This window comes from Saimiri boliviensis, chromosome 1, assembly GCF_048565385.1.
Source record: "Saimiri boliviensis isolate mSaiBol1 chromosome 1, mSaiBol1.pri, whole genome shotgun sequence".
Lineage (NCBI taxonomy): Eukaryota > Metazoa > Chordata > Mammalia > Primates > Cebidae > Saimiri > Saimiri boliviensis.
In genome coordinates, this window is record NC_133449.1 from 101,390,344 (window position 1) to 101,411,053 (window position 20,710).

The 20,710-nt window shown below is 46.1% G+C and overlaps 1 protein-coding gene across 2 annotated transcripts in view; it reads right to left on the reverse strand.

The window, feature by feature from the left end:
• ZCCHC14 (zinc finger CCHC-type containing 14) overlaps positions 1-20,710 on the reverse strand; it is an 87,050-nt gene that overhangs the window by 50,249 nt on the left and 16,091 nt on the right. For both annotated transcript variants that reach the window (XM_039461119.2, XM_039461116.2), the window contains exon 2: positions 6,223-6,346. In XM_039461119.2, the coding sequence (XP_039317053.1) occupies positions 6,223-6,346 (124 nt within the window). The remainder of the gene's footprint in view (positions 1-6,222; positions 6,347-20,710) is intronic.

Genomic DNA, 20,710 nt, shown 5'->3' on the forward strand with positions numbered 1-20,710 from the left:
AATATAAGGAATACTCAAGAGAAAAAGTTATGAATGGACACCAGCCCTAAGAGACCCAGATGATGAAACTGGCAGACCAGGATCTGAAAGCAGCTATTATCACGATGTTCAAAGATATAAAAACAAAAATGCTCACAATAAATGAATGGACAGAATCTCAACAGAGAGAAAGAAATTATAAAAAAGAACCATATAGAAAATCTAAAACTGAAAATGTAGAAAAAGTATTTCTGGTATCAAAACATCCGTTAGCTTGCCATACCGGCAGACTGAAAATGACAGAAGGGTATGAAAGCTTGAAGACAGATCAAAACAAAGTGCCCCATCTGAAGGAGAGAGAGAACAGAATCTGAAAAATAAACTGAGCTTCAGCTCAGATCTGTGGGACAAGACCACAGTTTCTTATACATGAAAACTGGAGTCTCAGATGGAGAAGAGAGGGAGAATGAGGAAGAAAGAATACTTCGATACTGGCTGAAAACTTTATGTTTTATGTTGTAGTGAAAAACATAAGCTTAGACAAGCCCAGACAACATTAAAAATAAAAATAAAAAAATTTTAAAAAAGCAGGCCGGGCACAGTGGCTCATGCCTGTAATTCCAGCACTTTTGAGAGGCCAAGACTGGTGGATCATGAGGTCAGGAGTTCAAGACCAGCCTGGCCAACATGGTGAAACCCCATCTCTACCAAAAATACAAAAAAATTATCCAGGCATGGGGGCATGCCTATAATCCCACCTACTCAGGAGGCTGAGGCAGGAGAACTGCTTGAACCCAGGAGGTACAGGTTGCAGTGAGCCGTGATTGCACCACTGCACTCCAGCTTGGGCAACAGAGCAAGATTCCATCTCAAAAAAAAAATCAACAAAAAAAGCAGTAGTTCGGTAAACAAGAAGTGAAATAAACATAAGAAAATTACACCAAGGCACATCATAGACAAACCATTCCAAACCAAAGATAAAGAGAAAATCCTCAAAGCAGCCAGAGAAAAATGGCCCATGGCATACAACAATACAAACGCTAGAGGACTTTCCATTAGAAAAGCAAGAGCCAAAATATAGCAAAATGACATTGTTAAAGTTAAAACAAAAACTCTCAATGAAGAATTCCATAATTAGCCAGAATGAAGGCGAAATAAAGATATTTTCAGATAAATGAAAACTGAAATTCAGTGTCAGCAGAACTAACCTGAAAGAAACGTGAAAGGAAGTTCTTCAGGCTGACGGGAAATGAGACAAGACAGAAATTCCAATTTTCAGGATAAAATGAAGAGCAGTGCCAATAGTAAATAATATGGATAAAAACCTAACCCTGTCTGACATGTAGCTGGACCCATGTGACGCCCTACAGGACGGGGCAGAACGGCACCATCAGTGCCTGGTCAACGGCTGACAACTGGTGAGGATGGGGCAGCCCCTGCTCTGGGGCATCTGCCAATCCACAAGGCTGACGACATGCCACCATCAGCCACCAATGCAACATCAATGGGTTTTAACAGTTCCTGGAAACTGCACAACGGGCTCTCAGGAGACACCATGAGCTGGTCTCGGCACCCCACTGAACGACACAGTGACAAGAGGCTTCTGTGTCACACGGAGTGGCTCCACATTAACTCAGAGTAGAGCCTGAAAGGTAAAGATGTGCATTGCATTTCTGTTGCCTCTCTTAACTGGAGGGCTCGTAGAGAAAGCAAAGTATTATTGTTCCATGGAAGCTCTCATACGATGAAGAACTGGACGACAGAGCTGGGCTCCATCTTGGAAAAAAAGCAAAAAAGCAGTAGTTCAGTAAACAAGAAGTGAAATAAATACAAGAAAACTATACCAAGGCACATCACAGACAAACCATTCCAAACCAAAAATAAAGAGCAAATCTTCAAGGCAGCCAGAGAACAGCCACTCCTATATCTCTAATCCTATTTTCTTTAGGGAAACTGAGAAAACAGTCACTCAAATGACTCTCTGTGCCCTGGGGTTCAAATCAGAATCCCTGGCTGAGGAATGCTACAGGCAACCAGCTTAAAAATAATAAGCACAGATGGTCCCTGACTGAAGACGGCTGGACTTCATGATTTTTTGACTTTACAGCAGTGCAAAAGCAACACACATTCAGTAGAAACTGCTCTGAGTGCCCATACAACCATTCTGTTTTCCACCTTCAGTACAGATTCAATAGATTACATGAGAGATTCAGCACTTTACTGTACAGTAGGCTTTGTGCTAGACAATTCTGCCCACCTGTAGGCTCATCCAAGTGTTCGGAGCACACTTAATGTAGGCTAGGCCATGATGTTTAGCGGGTAAAGTATATTCAATGCATTGCAACTTATGGCATTTTCAACTTGAAACCCCCACTGTATGTCAAAAAGCATCTATACAATAAAATGAAACTGTCTAATCTAGGTGGAGGGTACCCACTCACTGTGAAATCTTTTAAACTCTACTGTGTGTTTGAAAGGCCTCAGAATAAAATGTTGGACAAAGAGCCAATGAAGAAATTAAAACTGTCAATGCTTCTCAATTCCAGCTGCACACTGGCATCCCAGCACAACCCAGGAAAAGGACAGAGACTGTGGGCAATTTAGAATTTACATTTTATGTAAATTCTCGTCGTCTTCGAATTCATGTTCTAATTGTTTGGGATTGATTTTTATTTTTACCAAAAGTACAAGACTTCAGGGTTTGATTTTTAGTTCTCTTCAGTTAAAACAACGCTGCATGGCAAACACAAACCCTAGGGGCACACAGTTAAAAAAAAAAGGCTGAGTTTTAATTGATAATATGGTAAATACCTATAGATATGACCCACATAAACATGGATTCTTTGGAATCTATAAATTTTAAGAGTGCAAAGGGTCCCAAGACCAAAAAGGTTGAGAACTGCTGGTATATAAACAAGTTTAATGAAACTAAAGCTCCTTCATTGTCTCAAAAAAGAAAACTTCCACACAGTGACCTGGAGCTGCAGCCAGACACCAGGTACAGGGGGTTTACTGGGCTACAATCTCTACTTCTGAACTGGAAAAATTCTGGAATAAACAGGAGAGGAAACAAAGGGATGATTTCACTCCTTAGCGTGTACTTTTAGGCACTGCCCATACAACAGCTGTGTTTTCCACTTCAGCACAGTTCCACATTTACTTTCCTTTGCTATTTTCTTCTGCCAGTCACAGGGATAAGAGCATCAGCTCTGGCTCTCAATCCCCGCTGACCTCAGGAAAGTTTCTTATCTGTGACTCAGTTCTCCCACCTGTAAAATGGGGTGAAAATCACCACCGAGGTCAGTTATAGTTAAACAGGTATAATCAAACCCTTCTAGGGCTGTTCTAAGGATTACAGAAGTTAGTATCTGCCATGTGCTTGGATGGCTATTCCCTGAGCTTTCACATACTAAGAAATTTTTAAAATGTCTGACCACCCTATAAGCTTAATTGTGTCACTGTAAGACTTCTGAAGAAGCAGAGAAAAACCAAACCAGAAGCAGGATACAGAAAAGACAGACGGAAAAATTTTTTTTTTTTTTTTTTTTTTTGAGACGGAGTTTCGCTCTTGTTACCCAGGCTGGAGTACAATGGCGCGATCTCGGCTCACCGCAACCTCCGCCTCCTGGGTTCAGGCAATTCTCCTGCCTCAGCCTCCTGAGTAGCTGGGATTACAGGCACGCACCACCATGCCCAGTTAATTTTTTGTATTTTTAGTAGAGACGGGGTTTCACCGTGTTGGCCAGGATGGTCTCGATCTCTTGACCTCGTGATCCACCCGCCTCAGCCTCCCAAAGTGCTGGGATTACAGGCTTGAGCCACCGTGCCCGGCTGGAAAATTTTATAGTAGGAAAAGTATACAACTTAGAGGGTCTTTAGACTTTCTGAAGAGCAATAACCTATACCCAACAGAATATTAAAAGGATTCGTAAGGAAAGTGACTAATACAACCAAGTTAACTAGCTTGCCAATTTCTGAAAAAAGAAACCATGACTCTCTATGACCAATCAGTGGAGAATGCTGCAGATAATTATGAGCATCTGCCTGTGGTGGTATCTGAAGCACTGTGGCGCTTCAAATTAGAATGGCTACTTGTGGCCTCAGAGCCAACCCACTGGCCTATGCCAGCTTTGCCACAGCTCACATGACAGTCAGCTCATCCTCTGTCTCTCTGGGGACCAAAGCATGCAGGTGAGACAATGACAGATACTATTTTGAAATTATTCAGGAAAAAAAAAAAAAAAGAATGGGGATGTCAATAAATTACATCTTGAAAAAAAAAGCAATAGTCGGTCCCTTAAGATTCACAGGTGTGCAGCGCCCAGGTTCCTAGGCTGGACCGCCTGGGGACAAAGGAAGTGGCCTTCCAGGGGAGGCCCGTCTCCTGCGATGGCATAGGAAAGGAAGAGGAGGAGCCTTTCTGCAGCAGGTGGACTCCCTGTAATTCCGGTGCCAACTGTCCACTCTGGAGTCACAGGACCACGGTGTCGGCGTCTTCAGGATGAGGTAATGGTAAAGATGTTCAACCAAGAGCCAGAGACTCTCCCAAGAGAAGCAGATAAGATAAAGACTGGTGTGACCTCAGGGGGTTGCTGCGAGGGTCAAGTGGGGACAGGAGCCCTCACAGGGGAGCAGTACAAGTTACTGTCTCCATACCATACTGTGCTCACACACATGAACACAGGCCACAGCTGCTGGGGAAATGGGTCCTTCCTGAGTTACTATCTAAAGCAGAGACAGGTGGCTCTCAATGGCTTTGTGAGAATGGGACTTTAGAAATGAAGCAGTCATGAAGCCTGTGGAAGGCATGAACCGTCGCGCCAGAGACAGGGGACAGGGGCACAGGTGAGGTGAGTGTGGCTCTGGGCCTCACGTGGCACACCTGCTAGGAGACAAATTTCTTTGTAAATAACACGGAGAGAGAAGAGGCTAGCAGATGTGGACACAGCCAGCCTCAGTGCCTCCATACCATCGGGTGTCAGGGCAAGTGACCCCATTGAAAAGTACCACCCCAGTCTCTCTCTCCCGACTACTGACGACTCTGCAAACCTCACCAGCATTGATTTCACTGGGAATGCATTATCTAGTCCATCTAGTCTTAAAACCACCTTGCTCTCCCCTCCCCAAAGCCTCCTCTACCACGGCATGGTTACCAACTTTGCAGCTGATCACAACACTGCAGAGGCTGACGTGCAGAGTTACTGGGGCTCAAGGTCATGCCTCACCACCCACAGTGAGGTGTCCACATTTACATTAGAGAAAAATAAAGACTTGGGGCCTCAGGCACATTAGCCATGTTTCAATTGCGCAGAAGGCAGGCGTGGCTGGTCATGGCCAAGTCACTGCAGAGAATGCTTCAGGACAACACTACTCTAGTGATTAAGTCTGATTTCCATGTGGGGTGGGGAGGAGGGTGTAAAACGTATTCCTCCCATCCTTTTTTTTTTGAGATGGAGTCTTGCTATGTTGCCCAGACTGAAATGTAATGGCACAATCTTGGCTCACTGCAACCTCCACCTCCTGGGTTCAAGCGATTCTCCTGCCTCAGCCTCCCAAGTAGCTGGGATTACAGGTGTGCGTCACCAGGCCCATCTAATTTTTTTTTTTTTTTTTTTTTTTTTAGATAGAGTCTGGCTCTGTCATCCAGGCTGGAATGCAATGGTGCAACACTGGCTCACTGCAACCTCCATCTCCTGGGTTTAAGCGATTTGCCTGCCTCAGCCTCCCTAGTAGCTAGGATTACAGACATGCACCACCATGCCTGGCTAATTTTGCATTTTTAGTAGAGACAGGGTTTATCCATCTCTACTAGTTGGTCATGCTGGTCTCGAACTCCCAACCTCAGGTGATCCACCTACCTTGGCCTATCAAAGTGCTGGGATTACAGGCACCCGCCACCACACCCTTTTAATTTTTGTATTTTTAGTAGAGACAGGGTTTCACCATGTTGTCCAGGCAGGTCTCAAACTCCTGACCTCAAGTGATCTGCCCACCTCAGCCTCCCAAAGTGCTGGGATTACAGGTGTGAGCCACCACACCTGGATTTCTCCTAATAAACATAAACATCAATAGTTGAAGTTTTTAAAGCGGAAGTATATTCACGTACTGCTTACAGAATTTAGAAAAATACACATTAGCATTTACAAAGGATCTGAAAGCCTTTAACAATGTCCTCCCGGGGATCTGGGGAATGCCCACCCTCCATCCGTCGAGTGTCCTCCTGAAGCACACGTGCGCACTCACCTTTGCTGTGTTTTCCCAAGGGCCTCTTGGGCAGCGACTCCTCCGTGGAATGTGCTGATGTGTGCAGGGCATTCTCCAAACTATTACTGATGCTGCTGACAGGGGCCTCAGTTCTTGGAGTGATCTGTGGGAACAGAAGCAGAATCATCTTTATTTTCTACCACGGAGTTAATAGGCGACAATTTTATTTGTTAATTAAGTCTTTCGTAATTACCTCGGTTTCAATTTTTCTACAAGACACATACTACTAGTGTAATAATAAGCTTTCTCCAAGAAAATTTTACCTACTACTCTCCACTGAAAGTGTAAAAGAGCTTGGATAACTTGAGCCAGACACAGGAGCATATGCCTTGTGGCTGGGATTCATTGGAGTGCAGAGAAACTACGTTAGCCAAAGAGTCCTGGTGTGATGCCTCACATCTGTAATCCCAGCACTTGGGGAGACTGAGGTGGGTGGATCTCTTGAGTTCAGGAGTTCGAGACCAGCCTGGCCAACACGGTGAAACCCCATCTCTACTAAAAATACAACGGGTGTGGTGGCAGGTGCCTGCAGTCCCAGGTCCTCAGGAGGCGGAGATGGAAGATCACTAGAACCCAGGAGGTGGAGCTTGCAGTGAGCTGAGATGGCAACACTGCACTCCAGCCTGGGCAACAGAGTGAGACTCGACTCCAAGAAAAAAAAAAAAAAAAAAAAAAAAAAAAAAAAAAAAAAACTATGTTAGCCAAGGTGGTGTGCAATTATGTATTTCTATTTGAGGCAAAAACTTATTTTCATATCTCTTCAAATCAAACAGTTACCTATAAAACTAATTATACAGCAGGACTTAACACTTTCCTCCTATAAATCTTGAATAAATCATAAAATGCTCTAAAAACAACAGCAAAGAACAGAATACAACTGCAAGCATATCTTAAAATTACATCACAATTCCATTTCTAGAAATTCATCATACAAAGTCCTCACACATGAGAAAATGATCTGACGGGGTGTGCCCACTGCTGTAGTGTCTGTGATAGGGAAAGCAGGGCACACCCTCAGTCCCCACTGACAGAGACCCACTAAGCACAGACAGTGCACCTGCAGATGAGGCCGCCCGCAAGCTGTAGGTGGGGGAGGCCCTCTTGACCACCAGCACTTCCAACACACACCAAGCGCTGAAACAACCCAGGGGCTAGCCAGGCTTGTCCCACCCCTACCGTTTCCTGGGTGAGTGATGATGTGAGTGTGTGATTAAGCTGGAAGGGGCCCAGAGGGGTCAGATGAGGAGGGCAGCAATAACTTTAATCCCTCCATCAGTATTTTACAATTTCACAGCCAAAATACATTTGTAACTTATAGGATTTAGAAGAATAAAAATGGCCATTGCTGGAACTTCTTTACAGTCTGAATGTGTTTCACAATTTCAGAGGATATGAGAGGGCGGTGTAAGATCTTAAAGTTCGTCAGAAGAGACAATAAGCATTGCTTCATTTGCAGTATGGGAAAGTGCGCAGGACAGACAAGCAGCCTGAAAAATGGCCTGACTTCTCCAGCCTCTACTTGTTCTTTCATCTCATACCTGGACGGTAGGTGGCAGTTGACAAAGACAACCCAGAATTTCACCCGCAAGCACAGATCCCAGCACCTGCTTCGCAGAGGTCTGGACAGGCAGGGCCTTGCCCTCGGGCGGGATGAAAGCAGAGGCAGAGGCTGAGTTGGGAGGAAAGGGTGGAGACTGCCGCCACTCCAGCAGGACCAGCACCTGCTGTATCCCACAGACGGCGAGCTGCAGGGGCCACACCCAAGTCCACAGCGAGATCCCTGCCCCCAAGCAGGAAGCCCTCCTGGGCTGTTCATGTAGGGAGAGGGACTAACAGATCCCACGCAACTCAACAGATGCCTTCCAAGAAAAGCAACTTGTCACAAGGCTACATCATTGGGAAGTTTATATAACTCGAGAAAATAAGGCCGGGCACAACGGCTCACGGCTGTAATCCCAGCACTTTGGGAGGCTGAGGCAGGAGGACTGCTTGAGGCTAGGAGTTTGACATTGTCCTGAATAACACAGCGAGACCTTGTCTCTATTTAAATTTTTAGAAGAGAAAAAAAGAAATCCTAGCCATCCAGTAATTGCTCCAGAAAGTCAATTCTTTGGATAATATTCCATGTTATCAAGAAAATTAAACTTTTGGGATTATTTATATTTGTAACTTATATTGGTTGATTTCCCTCTGATTTAACAAAGTCTCTTTCATTATTCAACGGTAGGAGACCCCAGAAATGAACTCCTTTCCCATTAAAGATAATAGAACCAATACAAGATACAAATCTTACCCAAGGAGATTTTTAGTCCCAAATAGTAAATATTACTTTGAGAGACAACCCAGAAGGGTAACATATTAACTATATAAGAAACACAGCTGAGACTGGGCACAGTGGCTCACACCTGTAATTCCAGTACTTGGGAGGCCGAGGAGGGTGGATCACCTCAGGTCAGCAGTTCGAGACGAGCCTGACCAACATGGTGAAACCTCCTCCCTACTAAAAATGCAAAATTAGCCAGGCGTGGTGGTGCACGCCTGTAATCGCAGCTACTCAGGAGGCTGAGGCAGGAGAATCGCTTGAACACAGGAGGTGGAGGTTGCAGTGAGCCCAGACTACGCCACTGCACTCTAGCCTGGGCAACAAGGGCCAAACTCCATCAAAAAGCAGGAGAGTGGGGGAAGAGAGGGGAGGGGAGTAGAGAAAAGAAGGAAGAAAACACACACACACACACACACACACACACACACACACACACACAGAGCTGGGTACAGCGTAACCTGTAACTCCAGCACTTTGGGAGGCCAAAGCAGGAGGATCACTTGAGGTGAGGAGTTCAAGATCAGCCTGGGCAACATATCGAGACCCCATCTCTACAAAAACACAAAAATTAGCTGTGTGTCGTGGCGTGCACCTGCAATCCCAGCTACTTGGGAGGCTAAGGTAGGAGAACTGCTTGAGCCCAAGAGTTTGAAGCTGCAGTGAGGTATGGTCGCACCACTGCACTCCAGCCTGGGAGTGGGTGAGACCCTGCCTCAAAAAAACAAAAGAAACAGAACCACAGCAGAGCCCATTCGGTTTGGTCTGATGCCTGATGCACGAACCTCCATGTTCTCTCAGCTGCTTTAGTACCTATTCTAAGTCCTAGTTCTAAGAAGGAAAAATGAGCTGCCTTTTCTTTTTTTTAAGAGACCAAGTCTTGGCTGGGCACGGTGGCTCACGCCTGTAATCCCAGCACTTTGGGAGGCCAAGGTAGGCGGATCACAAGGTCAGGAATTTGAGACGAACCTGGCCAAAATAGTGAAACCCCATCTCTACTAAAAATACAAAAATTAGCCGGGCATAGTGGCGCGCACCTGTAATCCCAGCTACTTGGTAGGCTGAGGCAGGAGAACTGCTTGAACCCGGGAGGCAGAAGTTAAAGTGAGCCAAGATTGTGTCACTGCAACTCCAGCCTGGGTGAGAGACTCTGTCTCGGGGGAGTGGGGGGGGGGGGAATGGCAAAAAAAGAGAGAGAGTCTCTTCTGTCACTCAGGCTGGAATGCAGTGGCACAATCACAGCTCACAGCAGCTATAACCTCCTGGGCTCAAGTGATCCACCTCAGCCTCGTGAGTGACTGGGACCACAGGTGCACACCACCATGCACAGCTGAGAGTGAGCTGTCTTGACAACCATCATTAGCAGTTCTAACTTTGCTAGCTAGCTGTAAACCTCCTTGCCCCAAAAGAAACGTGTGATTAGTGCGTTCTCGCACGCAGATATGCCTGCCTGCCCTAAAAGACTCCAAAGAGCTCCAAAGGAAAGCCAGCCTCCCAACTCTCAGCCTGCTCGGGTGGAGGGGGAGAGGAGGGCTGAGCAGAGGAGAGCACAGCCTTGGAGAGGAAGAGAGCGGTACTGATTAGTGCTTCTCAGCCTCAACAGCACACTGGAACCCCAAGCCCTGAGAAGACAACATCCCACACTCCCCCTCAAAATCACAGTTTCTGGCAACGGGGCTTCTTTGGTTATGTGCCTGAAGCTCTCTGGTGATTCTAATTTGCAGCTAGGCTGAGACCAACCATGACCCTAAGTCCAGGTTTTATACTGCACCCATCATCCGGTCAATTCCTGGCAAGGACAAAGAGGAAACCCAGAGAAAACAGGAAGTCCTTTCCCCACACAGGCAGGAAGAGCTAAAGGCTGTAGGTCTATCTGCCACAACCACAAGTGGAAGGGGAAAGCCCATGAGCCACCCTAGCAAAACACAGGCACCACTGCATCTGACATCAAGACAGGAAGGAAAACTCCTTAAAATGGCAACTGCTGGAAAAGAAAGACCTGTTTTCCTCGGTGTATTTTCCCAAGGCATTTCTTCTTAGTTTTCCAAATGTTCACTTTTTCCAACCAAGCCTTTATCATAACTTTGCTCCTTTGTTTACACTGAAAGCTGTCTTTACTTGTGTTTCCCAGAAATGCTGTTTTGGGGTTATTTTCGGTGAAGTTAATTTGCTCCACGTGACCTATGTTAGACTCAAATGCTCTCTGACTCAGGCTCACCCACAGGACTCGTCATCTGCCCTGATGTGCACGAGAGGGAAGACTGACCAACTGCAAATGCTGCCTTCTGCTACTGCTAGGAAGGGAACAAGACACTGCTTGCTCTCCTCCACAGCCAGCCTCTTCCCATGACCCATAAGACCCTCTGCCCAGCCCCTGCAACCTGACATCCAGTCCTACCCCAACCCTTCACTCCATGCACTGCCGCCCTGGGCAGTGCAGTCACATTGGCCTGCGGCCCTTGCACTGACTGTCCCCTCTGCCGGGAAGTGACCCCTGCGCCTTCCCATCTATCCTCAGATGTCTTCCTTAGCAAGACTCCTCAATGCTCAGCAAGGCAGGGGTGTTTCTGGTCTGCTTTGTTCACCGATGTTCCTTTGTTTCTAACCAGGCGTGGCATGAAGTAGGTCCTTAATAAGGCTCTGTAAAATGCATCACTGTATCACCAAATTTTAATGACATTCAGAATCACACACATTGAAAAGTACTTCTGTTTCAAAGAAAAATTTCTGCCATCTACATTATGTAACAGACAATCAAAGTGTTCCACCAGCTCTACAAAGCGCTAACCCAGGAATGAAATATGACTCTGAAGCAAAGTACGGGTAGTCACAGGGCACACCCGGCTCCGTGGTTCTTCCAAGAAAGCCGACGGAGGCTCGACACTGGCCGTACATCTAGGGGCACCTGGACTCAGGCAGCTCGCACCTGGCTCTTACGAAATTCGCCTTCTTATTATTATGGTTTAAATAGACGAGGCCTCTGCTTCCAAACTTCCATGTACAAAATACCTCCAGATCTGGCTGAAACAGAGGTTTGATTCATAAGGTCTCGGGTGGGCCTGAGAATCTTGCATTTCTAACCAGCTCCCAGATGATAATGATGCTGCGTGAGTATTTCACAAGAAATCTTCACCCTGATCAAAACAGACAAAGGCTCAACAGCCTCCTCTTATTTTATTTAAGAAAATAAAGAAAGACGGGGTCTCACTATGTTACCCAGGTGGATTTGAAACTCCTGGGCTCAAGCCATCCTCCCGCCTTGGCTAGGATTACAGGTGTGAGCCACCGAGCCCGGTCTACACAACCTCCCTTTAGATGGGATGGAAAATGGAATCCCTGCACTGCGCAATTACACCAAAGGAACTTAAAGACCCTTCCAGGCAAGAGTGAGGACCTACATCTGCAGACTGCATGAAGAGCTGACGATGGCTGTGGGTCATGACTCCTGCTAACTGTCCTCCTCAGGGATTTACGCTTTTTTTTTTTTTTTTAAAGGGTCTTTCCTCAGTTCATTGCACGTAACAGAAAAAGCCTAACATTACACAGCCTTCTTTAAAGCTTTGTGCCTAAAACTAACTTTAATGCTCATAGACCAGACCATAAGTTTTAGAAGAGAATTAATTTCTAAAAATCTATTTCCTGAAAGCTCCTTCCAAGTCATGCATATGGGACACGCTGATGCCACAGGATGGAAGCAGAGCCCCCACACAACACTGGGTCTCCAGAAGGCTTGCTGCACCCCAATAGTGGGCATTTGAAAACTGCTCAGATAACAAAATACCTTAGACTAGGAAAAAAAAAAAAAGAAAAGAAAAAAAACTGATCAGAAAAGCAGCAGTGAGCTTCTAGAGCAGGGTTTTAACCTTTTCTTTGTGCCAGCCACCTCTCTGGCAGTTTGCCGACACCTACTGAGCCCTTCTAAGAAAACATATTTTAAATGCATAAAATACACAGGACCGCAAACAATGCCAATTATATTGAAAACCGTTGCTGAAGTCTTAGTAGACGAAGGGGCTTCTCCAACAAAGTAGGTGGGTCTGAGGTCACTTCATAGGAGTGCTGAGCATGAAGGAGACTTTAAGATGCTTTCTACAACTGCGAAATGAAAGTTATCTGTGACTCCCATTTGTGACCAAGTCACAGGTACTATTCGTATTACTGTGGATTCCTGCCTATTTCCCTAAGGCAGGGAATGCTCAATTCCCAGGCAATCCCCAGTGCCTGTAACTAGCTACTTAGTTGGCTGAGGCAGGAAAATCACTTGAACCTGTGAAGTTGAGGCTGCAATGAGCTATGACTGCATCATTGCACTCCAGTTAGAGGCTGGAGAAAGTAAAGCTGTGATGGCTCCCATTCTCCCATGGCTAGGAGCCCCTACTAGGACAGTCCCATCTAACTGTGCCCACCAGAGGGGCAGCTGGCCACTGCCCTCCTCACTTTTATGAAGGACCTGAGCAGATTAATACAAGCATGCCACATAAAAACAAGCCCTGGAAACCCTCACAATAACTTTGGAGGTCCGGTGTTTTTCATGGGGAAAAAAAAAAAAATTGTGTCTGTTTTTTTAACTAAAAAGACAGGGTGGGTCTCGCTATGTTGCCCAGTCTGACCTCTCCTGGCCTCAAAAGTGGTCCTCCACTTCAGCCTCCAGAGAAGCTGGGACTACGGGAGGCACGTGCCGCCATGTCAGGCGTAACCTACAGACAGCTCCTTACCATTTACTGCATCAGCTTCAAACCCCTTTCCCCATTTTTTAGGACACTGTTGGATGTTTTTCCTAACTTACAAAGTCTTATTATTCCCCTAACCTAGGGGTTCTCAATTGGGGGTAGTTTTATCCCCGGGGAACATTTGACCATGTCTGAAAACATTTTCTGTGAACCAGGGTGGGGATTCTTGTGGCCTGCAGCTGGTGAAGACCAGCGATGATGTGAAACATGCTGCAGCGCCCAGGGCAGCTCCACAGCAACGAAGTACCTGTCCCCAGTCATGAGGCTGAGAGGCCCTCCCCGATACAATTTATTTTCCCTAATACTGAGTACTGCATTTGCACGTGGAATGCCCGGGAGCAGGCAAACCACACAGGTTGAGAAAGTCAGGTCTCGAAATGTTTAAAAAGAATACGGTCATTTTCAAAAGCCAGGTGCCAATGGCATGCCTAAGATGTAAAGACACATTGCGAGAGGCCACAGAAAACAAGAGAACAAAAAGTACCAGCGTTTTTGTTTGTTTTTTGAAGACATGGTCTATGTTGCCCGTGCTGGTCTCAGACTGCCAGGCTCAAGTCATCCTCCTGCCTCGGCCTCCCGAGTAGCTTGGAATATAGGCGTGAGGCGATGCACCTGGCTATAACCACATTTTATACAGTTCTTCCCATGTATCCATTATGCAGGCATATGTGATCATCTATCTGATCCCTCTAGTCAGTGTGAGGTACACAGATCAAATTATCTCCATGTTAAAAAAAAGAAAAACTGAATGTCAGTTCCTAAATGCCTTCTCCAAGGTCATCTGGCCAGTAGGGAGCAGAATCAAGTGCAGACTTCAGGTCCTATAATTACAGAGGTCTGTGATTTGTGCAGATTAAATCCAAGGAGGCCAGCGGAGCACAGCGGTCAGGAGCCACCCAGGCGGCCACAGTGCTGGATCCACAGAGGGCGGCCCCCGTTTCCTCCACCATGGATGGAAATAATGGCACCTACCTCATAATGCTTATGTGAGAATTAAGTAAAATGCATTCACAGTACTTAGTGAACTGGAAAAATGTTAGCATTCAAAATGTTAGTCGCCATTATTATTACTGTGGTGCTCACAGTATAGCTGGAAGGCAATTAAATTGCCTCAATGCTGTGACAGAGACTCAGAGCTCCGAGAGGATCCAGGAGGGACAGGGAACTGGGCCTCTCCGAGGACAGGGCTCCCTGTGTCTGCAGCATCTGATGCACCCCTGTGGACAGCACACTCCCAGAAGCACTGAGTATGAGGACAGAGCCACCCACAGTCACCCCAGTTCTGTGTTCCCTGCACTGGGGGCCAGGGCCCATCTTCTCCTTCAAATAGAGATTCCACTTAAAAACAGATTCTAATGGCCGGGCGCGGTGGCTCACGCCTGTAATCCCAGCACTTTGGGAGGCCCAGGCGGGTGGATCACGAGGTCAACAGATCGAGACCATCCTGGTCAACGTGGTGAAACCCCGTCTCTACTAAAAATACAAAAAAAAAAAAATTAGCTGGGCATGGTGGTGCGTGCCTGTAGTCCCAGCTACTCAGGAGGCTGAGGCAGGAGAATTGCCTGAACCCAGGAGGCGGAGGTTGCGGTGAGCCGAGATAGCACCACTGCACTCCAGCATGGGTAACAAGAGTGAAACTCCGTCTCAAAAAAAAAAAAAAAAAAAAAAAAAAAAACCAGATTCTACCATGACAAGCGATCGTCTGTTCTAAAACCAGTGCGCTTTGTTGCCAGGCACAGTAGCTCACACCTGCAATCCCAGCATTTTGTGGGGCTGAGGCAGGAGAAGCACTTGAGCCAGGAGTTCAAAACCAGCCTGGGGCTGGATGTGGTAGCTCACACCAGTAGTCCCAGCACTTTGGGAGGCTGAGGCAGGTGGATCATCTGAGGTTAGGAGTTCAAGACCAGCCTGGGCAACACAGTGAGACCTCGTCTCTACAAAAATTTACAGATTACCTGGGCATGGTGATATGTGCCTATACCTAGCTACTCAGGAGGCTGAGGCAGGAGGATCACTTGAACCTGAGAAGCTGAGGCTGCAATGAGCTCTGATTGCATCACTGCACTCCAACCTGGGAGACAGTGCGAGACCCCAACTCAAAAAAGTAAAAATAAATAATGAAAACAAGTGCATGACAGCTTGAATAATTATTTTTAAACCTGGACTAAAGTGAAACAAAATGCTCTCAGGAGTCAAATGCTCAGAAAGCTGCAGGGGAGTGGCCTCATCCTCAGCAGTGGCCTAATCCTCAGCTGAGTGTGAACTGGGGCCACTGTCTGGACAGCAACAAGGCAGGGTGTGATGCACTTTTTTTCCATCTGTAGCTTTTCACCCACTAATCCCAGTTGGAGGAGTCTGAAAGATATAGGCAATCGGTGACATAGTGAAAGGTTTGTATATAAGGAGATTTATCTCAGCTTCAGCAAAAAAAAGTACAAAAAACATAAACATCCTACAACAGATTATTATTTAGTCACTAAATGTGTATGTCCATATGACTGAATATTATTCAGTCTTAAAAGGAATGCAGAATCCTCACAGATAAAGTGAAAACAGGCAGAACATATGTCAGTTGTGTGTGTACACAAACAGGCACTGAAAAAAGACAGGTACAGGTACACCAAAATATTAACAGTATTTGTCTCTGGGCGATTTTTATTTTTTTGTTTTCCAATTTTTCTGTGAGGGGCAGTAACTACTTTTAGAATTTAAAAAAGTTAACAGATATTAAGCATAAATATAAATACCTCCCTGCAAGCTATGAATGATATGAAAAATATAGAAAAAGCAAGCTTCTAAAACCATAACCGCACTTTCCTTCCACACATATCTTGAGGGCTGGGCATATCAGGGACAACATGAACTCCAACATGTCCACCCCAACAAAGCATAGTAAACATGACTAGGAAAGAGTTTATCTTCAATTTGCTTTCCAATTACCTTCCTCTATACAGAAAGGAATAATGTCTGTTAAATACCTTCAAGTCAGCGTAAAAAAACATAAAACATAAAAATGATTTGTAAGCATTTTACTAAAATAGTCATTACGTGTCTCCTAAAAACCAGAAGAAGAAGATAGTTTAAGAGTAAAAGCTATTTGCTGACTTAGGCCAAGTGAAAGCCAACGCTAACCAAAAAAACATTTTCCATGTAAAAACATTCCTTTTAATATGTCTTACCCTAGAGCTCTACTCATTAAAAAGAGAGAGAAAAAAGATTACCGCTCAAAATCTCAGCAAAGGGAACCCAGTACTTAACTAGACAAGCTCCCTGAGTGACCAGATGCAAATCTCTCCCATAAATAGCCACAGGGCAGCAGAGCCTCCAATAGGAACACCCACCCTAACAGCCCACAGACCTCCAGGTGCCAAGATACCCCACCAGGGGCCAACCACATTGGACCTCTGGGGTAGGACTTGCCTACAGCTGGCCTCCAACACACCCCAAATGCCTGCTCCAGAGACTTTGTGTAGAAACGGCACAGAAAAAAAGTCGAGAGCCCTGGGTGGGCTAAAGACATACTTCCTAGTCCTGTAGTCCTGTAAAACAGGGTCAGACAGGCATCTTAACAGATTTACTGAATTCAGAGAGAGCACTTGCATCTTGCTTGTACTCATGAACAACAACTCATTTCTGCATTCCTGGCCCCTCCTCACCTTCCCGTCCAGCAGCGACGTACTCACTACTACAGTGGGAGACTGGCAATAATGCTGATCTTCACTGATGACCAGGCTCTGACCACTTCTGTCTTCTAGTGTTTCCAAGCAACTACTACCCTCCACTATTAAAATGACTTCATGCAACAGGAGAGAAAATACTTGCAACAAGTACAAGTGCCAATAAAACTGAGGTCGGGGTCGGGGGAACTGAACTAGGAGGAATATAACAGTGAAAAGGTGTCAACTTCCTGTAGTGATGCAAAATGCTCGCCCTGGAGTCAGACCCTCGGGAGGACTGGCCTCTATCACCAGCGGTGCAACACAAGTGATGTGACCTTTCCAGGCCTATGTCCCCATCTGTAAAGTGGGGATAGTCACCATATTGACTTCCCAGGGATGGTGCAAGGATTGAACTGGCCAGCCCCACCAAGCGTGCTCTCAGAGTGGAGCCTAGCACACAGTGAGCACCCAAACCACAGCCACAGGATCCAGGTTGGCACAATGAATGAAGGCATGCATGCAAAGCCTCTCCCTTGGAGCCTCCCTCTCCACATGGCCCCACAGAGCAGACAGACCACCAGCAGCACCGATACGGCGAGGGCAGGGCAGAAACCAATCAGAGACTGCTTGAAAAAGGTCCAGCGTCAGCAGTTACGAGCAACAGGTGACATCAAGGGAACATGCAGAAGCAACACAGACAGGGCAGAACCATGTGGGAACAAAAACCCCATCTTAATCATCTCTCGTGACAACACCAGCACAAAGTGAAGCAATACAGTCACTACGATGCTCCCTTTCCCCCCAAGACAAATGTACTTTTTATTTTTGAGATAGGGTCTTGCTCTGTCACCTAGGCTGGAGTGCAGCGGCACAATCACAGCTCAGTGCAATCTCCCACCTCAACCTCCTGAGTAGCTGGAACTATAGCCGTGTACCACCGTACCTGGCTAATTTTTTATTTTTTGTACAGAAGGGGGTTGCCCAAGCTAATCTTGAACTACTGGCCTTAAGAGATCCTCCCAACTTGGCCTCTCAAAGTGCTGAGAGGGATGACAGGCATGAACCACCACACCTGGCATAAGACATTTAAATTATGTGACACTCGTAATGTCAGAAAGAGTGAGTTGCAACAGCTTCAGGTGCAGAGGCTGCCACTAGCATCCTCTACATTGCAGGTATATGTATCATCTAATTCCACTGATGCCACATCCAAGAGACATTCTGCAGCTGATGAGACATTCCCTGCAGGTTACCTTTACCTTCAGAACTTTTTCTTTTTTTTGAGACAAAGTTTCGCTCTTGTCCCCCAGGCTGGAGTGCAATGGTGCAATCTCAGCTCACTGCAACCTCTGCCTCCTAGATTCAAGAGATTCTCCTGTCCCAGCCTCCCAAGTAGCTGGGATTACAGGCGTGTGCCACCATGCCCAGCTATTGCTTGTATTATTACTAGAGACAGTGTTTCACCATGTTGGCCAGGCTGGTCTCGAACTCCTGACCTCAGGTGATCCACCTGCCTCCGTCTCCCAAAGTACTGGGATTACAGGCATGAACCACCATGCCCGGCCTATCTTCAGGACTTTTGACATTAAGTACATACTACACACAATATTGTTATTGTGAATATTTGGCCAAAAATATGCTTAAATACTAGGGTTTTCTTAGAGAAGCTGGCTAAATGTCTAATCACAGTAAATAAACTATGCTATAATGACCATTTTGGTTCCCACTATAATATTCAAATCCCTGAGATGGACCATTCAAAGCAGTGAGCACATTAATGTGACTGCTTTATAGTCCTTTGGGGATACTAGCCACAGTGTAAGTTCAGTTCCCGAACATTTAGGCACCTAGGATGGGAAAGAGCAGGACTTGAAGAACCTATAACGAGCGAGAAGCACCTGGATGAAAACAAGAGCGCATCCAAGGTCCAGAAAGTATCAGTAAAATCAGCTTGCGGGCTTTGTATCTGCACGCGTCACAAACTCTATTCCATAAGTCTTCTCGGGACATACTACTATAAACAAGGCATCCCTGCTTCAGAGCGGAAGGCCCAATCTCTTACTGTCAGCCATGTAACAAAAATCAGACCAGAAAGGGCTCAAGTGAATTGATCACAGAAGACATTTAGGCCAAAAAGTTTCAGATTTGCCTCCCACTGCAGCTTGACCAGACCCTCAACCCCCAGTCACCTGGTATCTACCCAAATGAACTTCATTTGAAGTTAATTTGGTGAAGCCTGGCCCAGGCATGCTTCTCTATTGAGTTCACCACACACCCAACTCTCCTTTCCATGGCTGACCACCACCAAAGCCAGAGCATGTAGACAACAATTTCACTGACATCCTCCATACGGACCCATGAACTTCAAGGCACTGGGCCATCCTAGCCTTTTCTCTGCACAGTACCTCATCCTTTATAACAGCACATGTTCGAGTTAGTATAAAACTCCCACTTCAGAGCCACCCTTCCTCAGAGACAATGAATCCTTCCTAGAACACATGGTTCACATTTATTACCACAACCCTTACAGTATAAAAAGCAGGTGGTTCTACTTTCAGTAATGGCTGAGACAATGGACCAATCCTCTTCAGATAATTATAAACTCTGGACAAAGCATAAAAAACAACAAACTGAACAGGACCAAGAACAAGCAGAAACCAGAGGGGGCCTGTGGCCAAAGTGAGCTGAGCACTGCATGGGTTTCCTGTCCTGGGGCAGAACCTGGTCCTCATCAGAGAAGAGGGGCAGCTAAAGCTCAGAGAGAACCCCCTAGTCTGACTTGAAAAACCAAAGAGGAGAATTCTGGTAGACGGACACAGCTGGAAAGTGATGGGGGAAACTCCGGAAGGGAGAGCACCCTAGGAGGGAACACCTTGCTCTGCACATAAACTTCACCTCCAGCTCTCTGTGGGCCCGGAATCAGGCAGGTCTGGGACAGCAAGGTCACATTATGGCAACTGAGCAGAGGTTTTAGCTGCTGATAGCAGAGGAAGAGAATCCGGAGTTTGAGTCCAGCCAAAGGTACTGCCTGCTGAAACAAAACATCATCAATATTCTTGAGGAGAACAGAATGAAGTCCAGAGTTTCTGCAATGCGCCCCCTACAAAATCCAAGAAGCAACCCACAATTATTAGACATGGAAAGAAACAAAAACATAACCTGTTCAAAGAGGAAAGGGTAAGCTCTGGAGAACAAGCACAGGACAGTCCCATGCTGGCAGCAGCATCAGGTAGGAACTCAGCAGCCCTTACAACAGTGCTCAGGAACAGAAAAGATAAGGGACTCGGGCGGAACCAGCTAAATGGGTCTCAAGAAAGAAATGGAACATTTTTAAAAAATGGAAATTCCAGGGCCAGGCGCGGTGGCTCACGCCTGTAATCCCAACACTTCGGTAAGCCAAGGCAGGCAGATTACCTGGGGTCAGGAGTTCAAGACCAGCCTGGCCAACATGGTGAAACTTCATCTCTACAAAACATACAAAATTAGCTGAGTGTGGCTGTGGGTGCCTATAATCCCAGCTACTTTGGGAGGCTGGGAAAGGGGAATCACTTGAACCCAGAAGGTGAGGGCTGCAGTGAGCTAAGAGTGTGTCACTGTACTCCAGCCTGGGTGACAGTGTGAGACTCTTGTCTCGAAAAAAAAAAAAAAAGAAAAGAAAATTCCAGAACTAAAAAATGCTACTTTTAAACTAAGAAAAATCCTGTGGACGAGCTTTAACAGCAGACTGGAGATAACAGGAGACTCAGTGAATCTGAAGA